Here is a 12,394-nt window from a genome sequence, read left to right on the forward strand (position 1 = left end):
GTCTCATCACTTTAATAACTGAGTCTTCAGTATGTTCTTTCAATTGCTGTTTGACTATGTCAGTGAATGAAACCTTATTTCCTTCTTGGGTTTTCTTCCAATTTTTACTTTCTTTAGCTATCGTTTCTCTGTTTTCTTTACTATTCTTCTTCAATTCCTCATTCTCCACCTTTACCTCTCTTAACTGTCTTTTTAGGTCTTCTATTTCATCAGTTAAGTTTTTATTCGCCTTTTCCAGTTCTTCCAATCTTTCAACCCTTTGTAAAATGGTGTTCATATGACCTAACCTACTCTCCAAGTCCTCGATCACCTTATCAACCTTCTTCTCTAGTCTTGTCAGTCGGGGGGGGTTTGTGTCCCCCCCACTCTCTTTAAATCCCTTGAAAATATTATCATCACTTTCTACTGTATTGTTCCTATCTATACTTCTAATCTTTACATTCTTATTAGACATTCCGTCGTCCTCCAGCTCGTCTTGTGGTCGTTTGTTTACTTTACGGCGGTCTGTTTGGACCAAGTCCTCTACTTCCTCATTACCTTCCATTTTCCCAGCAATCCCTCCCCTTCTCCTCTTTCCTTACTTTCCCACTACCCCACGAGCAATTTCCCCCCACCCTGTAAATACAAAAAGGCACTTCTCTTTGCGTTGGGATCCACAATCTGCACTTTTCTTCAGAACGTTCTTCAAGCCGTCCGTTCGTTGAAAGTGTGTGTGTGTGTGTGTGTGTGTGTGTGTGTGTGTGTGTGTGTGTGTGTGTGTGTGTGTGTGTGTGTGTGTCGTAAAGTACAATCGTTTATGTTGTCTGATTGTATTATTTCCTCTTCCATGTAAACCTGTGAATCATAGTACTTGTATGGCAAACTCAGGTTTAAATATGTTTCAGACATCTTCACTTTCTCCTAAATATATAAATATATATATATATATATATATATATAAATATATATATATATATATATATATATATATATATATATATATATATATATATATATATATATTCTTCTTTTTCTTTTTCTTTTCTTCCCAAAGTCTGGAAGTTTTCTTCTTCGACTCGATCCACTGCAGCGACAGGAGTATGGTAGCACATCATTTCCACTTGGACTGTTGGGGTACACATTTCTAGTATTTCTTCTCTTGTTGGTAGTTCTAGTTCATTTAGTCTCTCTTTGTGCATTCTGTCAACTATGGTGGGAACTTTTTTTTTTTTTTTTTTTTAGTTCCCTTATCAAAAGATTTCTCCAGATCCATGTATACATAGTTCACCCACCCTTCTCTCATAACATCGATCATTCTTTAGCAAAAAATTAGCAAATCAAAAACGCATGACCTCCCTTTTCTAAATCCAAATCTATTATCAACCAAAATATTTCTCCCATCTAAACATTTTATCCATCTATCTTTCACAATTCATTCATCTAATTTAGATAAAATGTACAAAATTGTACGAATTGAGATGTCGAACAGATTACAGAGTTTATGGAACTGCTGTGCTGTAGTAAGAATGCATTTCTTTTCTTCAAATTATTTTCTAAATTAAAATAGCTGGTGAACTCAATGCTATTCATTACTACTTTACAATTTTTTGACAGATATCAGATAGTTTTACTCGGCTTAGGAAAAATCAGTACGACCGCTCACGTGCTATCTTGAATCATTTGAAATAACATGTGAATTATCCACCAAGATAACTAGTCCAACATGTCTAACGAACTATATTCTTAGACATTTCTTTCTACTAACCTAATCTAACCTAACCTAACCATCACTAAACTAGTAATCAAATAGAAAACCATATATCAACTCCTCTCAAATTATTATCTACTAAGATTCACCACAAAGCTAAATGAGTAAATCAAACTTTCAAACAAAACAACTTACTAAATCACAACAAAATAGACTAGATGGAATAGGCTCGAGAAATAGAGGAAGACCTACAGAAGTTCGACATAAAATGAGTTACAGAACACATCAGAGAAAGAAAAAAAAGCAGAACAAGAGAAGGAGAAGCTTAAACACGAGATAAGCATTGCTGAATAAATGATAAAAAAGTAAACAAAAAAAATGAGAGAAATATGAAGTGAGGGAAAAATAATAATAGAGTACGACCAATGAAATAAAAAAGAATAAAATTTTAACTTATTGCTCACGCGTGAGACCACGCAACCTGGAAAATACCATCACCATGACAACATTTCAACATCCTAAACAAATATTTCTCAAAAATCATCAAGACCGGTTCTCATATACTCTTATTTCACTCTCTATTCATTTCAGATTCTTTTCCGTATGTCATGTCCTCCCCCTGTCCATTCTTCCCTAAGTCTAAGCGCACACTAAGACGCAGACACCATAGCACAGATCAAAGGCAGTTTTCTTGTTGCTAAATAGATGTACACTTTGAATGTTCCTCACTTAAAATACTTCTAGATGTACTACCTCAGCATTTCAAGTGAGCTAAAAGTTCAAACTATACTTCAGTTCAACAACAGGAAGTCTGCTTTGCTCTGTAATACGTTGCCTGTGTCACCTGCGTCATCTGCGTCGCCTGTGTCGCCTGTGTCGCCTGTGTCGCCTGCGTCGCCTGTGTCGCCTGCGTCGCCTGTGTCGCCTGCGTCGCCTGTGTCACCTGCGTCGCCTGTGTCGCCTGCGTCGCCTGCGTCGCCTGTGTCGCCTGCGTCGCCTGTGTCGCCTGCGTCGCCTGTGTCGCCTGTGTCACCTGTGTCACCTGCGTCGCCTGCGTCGCCTGTGTCACCTGCGTCGCCTGTGTCGCCTGTGTTGCCTGCGTCTCAGTTTGCACTGAGGCTAACAGCAGCCCCTTCCACATCACTGCATTTGATCTCTTAATTTCCATTCGCAGAACATCTCCTGACGCCGAGCCTGAGCATCCGGTGCGTAGGCGTGGTGTGGGTGTATTGTCTGATTTGGACTGTATCGCCGCTGTTAGGATGGTCACGCTACAGCCTCGAACCTGCGGGCGTCTCGTGTTCCACAGACTGGTTCGACCGCAGTCCATCAGGCATCGCATTTAGCTTCTGTAAGTGTGTATATATATTTATATATATATATATATATATATATATATATATATATATATATATAATTTTTTTTTTTTTTTTTTTTTTTTTCACAAGTAGTTACCTACGGCCCGATACACTGTACTGTATATACTCCTGAGCATCGGCGGGAAACCTAAAAGAAAAGGAACGAGCCATTTGTTTTCGTTTCAGTCACACAAGCCTAGCCCATGATGGGGGTATAACTGAATGGCTATGTACGAGTATCAGGCTTAAGTTAAGGATAGAACGCGTATGTCGTAGGAGGGTATTGTACTTGTTACTTTATTTATTTATTTGTTTATTTGTTTATCTATCTATTTATTCATTTACTTATTTATTTTTACCTATTTAGTTAGTTATCTATCCATTTATTTATTTATCTATTTATTTACTTATTTATTTGTTCATTTATTTATTTATCTATTTATTTTACGCATATTATCTGTTGGCATCATTCGTGCTTATGTACTACTAGAACACATTGTCTTTACTTATCAAGGATTTGTAGCCTACGCACCCCAACTGGTACTTAGGTGACTACACTGAACTAGTAAATTTCCTTCCTCTCTTCTTCATCACTACAACATCTGAGATGTATAGACACTTGAATCTGAGACTGCGGGAGCACAGAGTTGAGTATCATTGCCAACGACGGGTCATTGTGTCTATCCTCTCTATCGGATCAAAGAGTCTACACCTCAGCAGTGTTTCCGAGAGAGTTGAATGGATTTTAACAGATGACTGCGCCATCCACATACAGTACACACATGATTTAGTGGGGCACAGACTCTATAAATATTAACAGATGCACCTATGGTTGCTAATTAGTTGATTCATTACACTAATAACATGACCATGGTTGCAGCTGTAAAAAGTATTATAGTCTTATCTAGTCTTGCTTAGTACCACTACCTGTTCACAGCGCTGATGATATTACAGGTAAAATATTCACTTTCAAGAAGCATCATCAATATCTGTAAGTACAACAGCCTCAGTTTCCTTTCCTACAAGAACCAGTCACATTACACGTGTTTTGCAAGTATAACAGCCACATTTGTTCTAAGTAGCCACAGATTCAAGTTTTTTTTCTTTTTCTTTTTCTTTTTTAGGGAAAAAGGAATATCTATATGGAGGTGGGTGATTATGTCCGCAATTTGCAGATATCCTCAATAGAGTGAAATCAATATTACAAACTAAATAGCGAAATGATGTAAAAACTAGAAATGGGCATGAAAGGTTCAAAATATATATAAATGCTAAAACCATTACTGATAACGTGAATCTCATTGAATAATAAAGACATTATTTGAAGTACACAAACACACATTTTAGATATATTTCATCACTCATTAATGTTATCTTTTACGCACAATATCTAGGAAATTCATTCAATTTAGTTCAAGAAAACAATCCGAAAGGCAAATGAATTAGACTATTTAAGTGGGCACATATGAAAACAATAATCCTTCAGGGTAATAGATAAAAAATGGGAGAAAAAGTAAATGCTTCAAATAAAACCAAAATTTATTATTCTTTCATCCTGGATTTCAACTTTCAGATGTATTTTATCTAAATGACTTTTACAACAAATTTGCTTTCGTTACCTTTAGGCTTCACGCAATCCAGTCGTCAGCTTTCCTCTCTCTTCGTTGTTCTGAACCTTGGTTTCCACTGGTGCCCTCTGGTCTCATACCTTTCTCTGTGTTCAATTTGAAGGAATTGACTGCAGTCAATATCCTCATCTCCATTAAGCATCTTGAAAACTTCAATCATATCACCGCGTGTTCTTCTTGCCTGTAGGGTGGTTAGTCCTAAGGCATCCAGTCTTTCACTGTAGGGTAATTCTCTTAGTTGGGGAACAAGTTTAGTAGCTCTTCTTTGGACTTTTTCCAAAATGTTAATGTCTTTTTTCTTGTAAGGGGACCAGGCTTGTACAGCATACTCCATGTGAGGTCTTACCAATGTTGGGTATAGTGCTAGGAATATTTCCTTATCCATACAAGTAAATGTTCTCTTGATCCTTCCTAACATAGAGTTAGCCTTGGCAGCAGCCTTAGATATGTGTACAGTAGGTGATGTGTCAGGTGTCACATATACCCCCAAGTCTTTCTCTTCTGTTGTTGACTGCAGTGGGAACCCATCTATGTAGTAATTGTAGTTAGCATTATTTTTCCCGACGTGCATCACTTTGCATTTCTCCATATTGAATGTTAGGAGCCATTTCTCGCTCCACTGCTGCAGGCGGCAAAGGTCTTCTTGAAGAACTGTTCTATCATCAAGGCTGTTCACTCTCCTGTAGATTTTTGTGTCATCAGCGAATAACTTCCCACTGGACCGTATATCATCAAATAGGTCATTTGCCAAGATCAGAAACAAAACCGGACCCAGCACGCTACCTTGAGGGACACCGCTCCATACATCTAGCCAACCTGAATAAATACCTCTGATTGCAACCCTCTGTCTTCTGCTCTCAAGGAAGGCTTGAATCCACCTCCATATGTCCCCTTCAATGCCCACAGCTTTTTTTATTTATTTAAGAGACGTTGGTGTGGAACAATGTCAAAAGCTTTCTTATAATCCAAATAGATCACATCAACATCCTCCTTTGCTTCAATGGCATCCTCCAAGTCTTGAAAGTACTCGAGTAATTGAGTGAGACGCGATCTTCCAGATCGAAAACCATGCTGATGACACGACAGGATTTGGTTTTTGTCTAAATGTTCCATTATGATTTTCTTAATGAGTTTTGTCTAAAATCTTGCATGGAATTGACGTCAGACTCACTGGACGATAGTTCAAAGCCTTCATTTTGCTTCCTTTCTTGAATATTGGAGTAATATTGGCTTTTCCCCAATCTTCCGGGATTGCCCCTGATGTTAGTGATTCCTCAAAGATGTACAGAAGTGGACGGGAGAGAGTAGTGGCACATTCTTTGAGCATTTTGGGGTGAACCCCATCTGGGCCCGGTGCTGATGTCTCCTTAAGTTGTTCCAATGCCTTTTGGATGTCCATTATGCTAAGATTAAGGTGGGTGAGAGCACCTCCATGCAACTGCCTCTCTAACTCCTTCTGGATTTGCTACTTCCTGCACGAACACTTTCTGAAATTCCGTATTCAGCAACTCACATGTTTCTAAGGTGGAGCTAGTTACCGTTCCATCCTCTTTCATCAGCCTATTCACACCCTCCTTAACTTTAGTTTTACTACGGGCATAGGCGTAAAAGGCTCTTGTGTCGTCTTTGATGTCTCTGGCTAGTTGATGCTCAAAATCATACTTTGCTTCTCTCACTAATCTCGTGGTTTTATTTCTTACTGAGCAATGGTGGTCATATCTGTATCTTGTCTTCTTTCGGTAACGCCTCCATGCTTCTTCCTTCTTGCTAATCTGTGTGTGTGTGTGTGTGTGTGTGTGTGTGTGTGTGTGTGTGTGTGTGTGTGTGTGTGTGTGTGTGTGTGTGTGTGTGTGTGTGTGTGTGTGTGTGTGTGTGTGTGTGTGTGTGTGTGTGTGTGTGTCTGTGTGTGTGTGTGTATGTTTGTGTGTGTAAGATAAAAATATTGTGTACTCTTTCACCTATGCCAACAACGTCTCTTTCCCCATGGTCGTGGATCACGTGTAGCGTCATGGCTACAGGTAATGTACTGTAAAATCAACGGTTGGATCCAGAATACTTCCATTAGCAAAATCACAGGCTATTGATACGAATCTACTGGCTCAAGCGGTGCGTGACTGAGCCAATCACGTGCGAGGCGTGAGCCAATCAGGAGCGGCCTATGATGGTAGGTCAGCGGACGTGGTCACTTACCTACCTGCGCCCGTGAGTTCGACGCGCTTCCTGACCTGACCAGAACTCTCGTGCACTCTGCACCGCTACTGAAGGCCGCTTTCACACGATCGTTTCCGTACGCGCGTTCGGGTGCGCCGCGTTTTAACTTTCAATGGAGTTCAAGGGGACCGCAAAACGCGTCGTGTGAAAGGTCCCATTGAAAGTTAAAACGCGGCGCACCCGAACGCGCGTACGGAAACGCTCGTGTGAAAACGGCCTTACACTGACGTCATCTCGACCGCAGGGACCTCACCTACGGAATGATTGGTGGTGATAATTATAGTTCTCCCTAAAGCGTGATAAATGACAACAACAATGGCAAGCATGTCTGAATAATACAAATTTGAGAGATAAGAATATTCATTAACAAATATTTTTGATGTGAATTTTTGAGCTCTCAACTAATTCTTCACGGTTGATGAGCGACCGAAAATTCGTCAGCTAGACGCAGACTTGTCTCCATTGATCTTGGATCTGATTAAGGTCAGGTAGTAAATGATCGATTAAATTACATGTATACTTCTTAACCCTTGCATGACCGCTAAGACGAATTTCCCAATTTCAAAGAATTTGCTCTACATGACGCCAAAAAAAAAATCAATTTGGACAAATCTATTGACATTCTTCGGGTCGCAATGAACTATAAACATCCTTTTCGTCTACGAAATTTACAAGTTTTTTTTTTCATAAAAACCTACATTGCCCTTGGACACAACAAATGCATATTTACTTAGAAACCAACAATTCCGTTTACAAACTTCACCTGTTTACGAACATGCATGACCTGGCAGTTATGCGTGAAACATTGGCGTGACCGATACAACCACGAAGCTGAACGGACAAAAGGTCCCCGGACAAAATGTCCTGAAATCTGCACCCCCGGGACAAAATGTCCCCAATATTTGTGTACATTTTGACCACCCACCTAGGCCGTTGGGGACATTTTGTCCCAGGGGTGCAGATTTCAGGACATTTTGTCCGGGGACCTTTTGTCCTACATTCAGCCACGAGACGGCGTTTGATCACCTTGGGCCACCGGATACTTCTGATACTTGCAACTACTTTTGCTTTACTTACCGACTCTCCCTACAGGTCTGTGCATCTTCTGTTACCTGATTCAACTGCTGGGTAGTTGTTTGTGAAACGTTGGCGTGGCCGATACAACCACGAGGCGGTGTTTGATCACCTTGGGACACCGGTTACGTCTGATACTTACAACTCCTTTTGTTTTACTTACCGACTCTCCCGACAGGTCTGTGCATCTTCTGTTACCTGATTCAACTGCTGGGCATGGGGGTGTGCTACGCCAAGATCCTCTCCAAGTCGAGGGAACTGCGATTGCATCCGACGCAAACCAACCCGAGAATGCGACGACGTGCGGAGTCAGGGGTCAGTTTATTTAAGGTGTCGTTACCACACACACACACACACACACACACACACACACACACACACACACACACACACACACACACACACACACACACACACACACACACACACACACACACACACACACACACACACACACACACACACACACACACATATGTATGCTTGCGTGCGTGTGTGTGTGCGTGTGAGTGTATATGTGTGTGTGCCTGTGTGAGTGAGAATTATAACAATTATTTTTCTACAAAAAGTGTGTAGAAGCACATTATACATTAATTGGTTTGTCTAAATGAATATGGTATATTTTATTTGTTTTCCATTTCAGCTGATATCCTGGATGATAATCACACACACACACATATAATATCTGTGCTGTGAGAGCAAATGAAAGAAACTAATGTTTAATAAATCCTTACATATATTGAACCTACATTCCACGTATCTATATACTCTAATAAAAAATTGACGATGCTGTTGATCTGTTGTGTACAGATTCTAGTAATTAAGGACTTAGTATATAAATAAATATCAATTGGTAATTGTAACCAATACGCTCTCTTCTTCTTCCTCTTTCTCACATCTTATCTTTCTTTCTTTTATATTCGTAATATCTTTTCAAATATTTTTCAGAATCAGAACTTTAAACTCAAATCTCAATCCACAGCTAAAGAAACGTTTTGATTCACATATCCTGACTCGGAAGATTCCTAATCCCTTCTGAAGAGTTGCTCGATGTTTAAAAAATCTCTCGACTTCTGTCAAGAGTCCAATTACGATGTCTGCGTCCTCTTATTGAAAAAAGAATAAGAAATTGAATAATTTTGTGGCAAGAAAATGGGATGAAAGCCAACCTTTGGGTGAAAGAGGCAATAACTACTATCATTCGATTTCATATCAATTTACCTTTAATCCCTACCTCCAGGTTCGTCATTCAATGTTAGTTTATTTCTTAAATCGATTTATTTTTCGAGATCACAAATTGTAACCAATATGAATACTTGCAGATTTAGATAACTATTATTAAAACAGGGGATACCCTAAGATTATAAAAATCCCATCTATAACCATAATTTATTCAGAACTCAGAAAATGTGTGTGTGTGTGTGTGTGTGTGTGTGTGTGTGTGTGTGTGTGTGTGTGTGTGTGTGTGTGTGTGTGTGTGTGTGTGTGTGTGTGTGTGTGTGTGCGCGCGTGTGTGCGCGTGTGTGCATGTCCGTATCCGTGCCCAAACACAAGAACACCTCCAAACATCAAGCAACCTGGCAGAGAAAACGAATAGCCTAAGGGATCCCATCCACGATACGATCTGGTCTTGAGGCCACTGGACTGATCTGGTCGGATCCGACCAGATTGGACCGTGTATGCACTGATTTTGGTCCGTCCGACGACATACACGATCCAATCTAGTCGGATGCGACCAGATCTGTCTGGCGGCCTCAAGGCCAGATCGTACCGTGGGTGAGGTCTCTAATGGCCGGAGTCATATAACCAAAGCCTTAAATCTGAGAATATAAAGTAAATGGAGAAAAATATGTATAAGCTGCTCAACCAGGATCTATATAGATATCAAACACATAAAAAATACCAAGAATCAGAAAGAAAAAGACTGGATGAAAGCTTCAAGAGAATTTTTTTAATGTGAGTGAATATATATCTAGTCGATTGGTAACAAAATAATCAAGTTCAGAGAACTAAGTTAAGATAAAGATCCTGATAGTTGTGTTTAAATCGAAACGTGGTTACATAATCGTGGTTATAAGATTATGTAAGTGATTTGTCTAAAATGAATGAGAAAACTAAACAAAAAAAATAACGTCTTTCATCAAACTACAAGAAAAAGAATTTGGCTGCATTTATATCGATAAAAAAGAACTATCAAGATTTGAATATTTTGACCTGAAAATGATATACACCATTAATTATTTTTTTATTATAATCGTTATCAACAGACCACCAAATATGTCAGGAATTATCTATTTATGAATTTAACATACTGCTAGGTACAAAGGATTACAAAGGATTACAAAGGATTACAAAGGCGGAGCATGCCGACAGGAGACCTTTTGGTCCATATAGACAACATAAACCAAACACACATATTCGGTGGTTTATCATGTGTCTACATAACGATTTACATGAGTACGCATGTACTAAAACCAATACCGATATCTGATCGTATACTTAATTCCATTCAATAATCACCTGACAAGAGCCACAAAGTAACAGTTTTGAGTCAAACATCACAATGAAAATAAGTAACATTGGTATAAATCATTCGTGAAGAAACTTTCCTTTCTGCTGAAGAAAATTACTCAACTTTTGTTTTGTTTTGTTTTTTCTTCCCACAGCCCCACGGGATCGTCTGTTGTCGGTCTTACATCTGTGTTTGCGAGAGCACACTCAAGTGCGTCGAGAAACATGTCCTAGTCGTAAGTAAATTTATTTACTAATTATCTCTAGATGTATTGGAACATAACAACCTTATTTGGCAACATGATCAGTGATAGAACATAGAATTAGAGACCTGTTTATGACATACCACGCCTCTTCTCAGTGTTTGTCACAAACTGGGTAAATGTAACAAGGACCATGGGGCTGGGTTTTTTTTCGAAGGTTTGAAACACTAAATTCCTGACATTTTTTTTAAGTATTCATTAGTGATGAGGCGTGTATGTATACATAGAAAGAAGTTATCGTAAGTTAAGTAGGCTACATGACATTTATTTGGTGTTCTGCAAAGTAATATTATGAGGTCAGTGACGCTTGTTATTTTTATTTTTCATTATAGTCACGCTCATTCGTTTCTAAGGTGATGCTACACATGTTTAGCATATTTATTCTCATTTACCACTTTCCATTCATGGATGCTTGTATGTGAACATGTCCAGTGTATTACTGTAGTCACATTTTATTCAAATATATTTTCTAGAATAAGACTCAGAAATGTTCAAAATCCTCCTGGAAGCCTGTAACCACTCGAAAGACTGACAGACTTTCTGGGGATTTTTTTTTTTTTTTTTTTTTTTTTTACAGCTCACGCTGATTGGTCAAGTTCTGGATCACAATAGTCAATTTATAATTAATTGTGACATTATGGATGGATCCAGAACATATTAAAGCATTTTTTTTCTTCTGCAAGGACAGTGTCTACAAAAGCTCTACTAGCTGAAAAAAATACATAAAAGGTAACAATTTTGAGATTGTGACTGAATATATCTTAGTCGATTTTATAGAAAGGGATTTTCTTACAAGATGAGTGTGAATGTCATCCTAGATCTATTTTGAATTACCTAAATAGTAAGATACAAAATCCTTACAAATAATGCAACAGGACTAACTGTAGACCAGTGTACTTTAAGCCAGGAAACTCCAGAAACCTATGACTAATACTTAGCTGTGGCTCTTCTAGAAAAGGAAAGAACAGCGTAGAGGTGACACTAAGGCATCACTTGGGCAGGAAGATCATTCAACTTTCAAGGATATTGCTTGTTTTGCTTTCGGTCGTTCACATGTCCAGGAAAGAAGAAAGCATATAAGTGTTCTCAGAATATATATTCCTTTAGGTAACTTTTTACAAGATAATGGTACTGAACGAGTAATAAGTATTTGGCTCTGTTCTCTTTTCTTGTGTAAGCGTGACCTATATTCCTTCAATATAACACTTTTTGAAGTTGACAAGACCTCTAAGTCTGATACAAAACACCGGATGAAAATGGTTAAAGAATACAGTCTGAAGAGGCATTACTGTCTCGTTACAGGACATCTGGTTCTGACAATATGAAAATATCGATTACTGAAGACACATCCTGTTCTTGTGCAGAAAAGAGTGCAAATTACAAAGGATTACAAAGGCGGAGCATGCCGACAGGAGACCTTTTGATCCATATCTAGGTCGGATGCGGAAAAAAAATCATATTAATGAGAAAGTAATAAAAACTATAATAATGTAAATAACAAATAAAATACATAAATAAATGCATAGGTATAGTTAATGTAAGATCCACAACAGGTATTGGAAAGTACACTAACCTGTTGATTATTCTCTGCGTCCATGTTGACTCATGTTCCTGTTAGTGTACCTACCATCAAACAAAAGGGGACAAAATATTCATGATCTG

The 12,394-nt window shown here is 38.7% G+C and overlaps 1 protein-coding gene across 1 annotated transcript in view; it reads left to right on the plus strand.

Annotated features, from left to right (window-relative positions):
* LOC143035552 (rhodopsin, G0-coupled-like) overlaps positions 1 to 12,394 on the plus strand; it is a 51,535-nt gene that overhangs the window by 30,593 nt on the left and 8,548 nt on the right. The window contains exons 4-7 of the mRNA XM_076202418.1: positions 2,862 to 3,038; positions 4,170 to 4,193; positions 8,137 to 8,273; positions 10,625 to 10,705. Coding sequence (XP_076058533.1) covers positions 2,862 to 3,038; positions 4,170 to 4,193; positions 8,137 to 8,273; positions 10,625 to 10,705 — 419 coding nt within the window. The remainder of the gene's footprint in view (positions 1 to 2,861; positions 3,039 to 4,169; positions 4,194 to 8,136; positions 8,274 to 10,624; positions 10,706 to 12,394) is intronic.

This window comes from Oratosquilla oratoria, chromosome 19, assembly GCF_046742065.1.
Source record: "Oratosquilla oratoria isolate Oo_2021 chromosome 19, ASM4674206v1, whole genome shotgun sequence".
Classification (NCBI taxonomy): Eukaryota; Metazoa; Arthropoda; class Malacostraca; order Stomatopoda; family Squillidae; genus Oratosquilla; species Oratosquilla oratoria.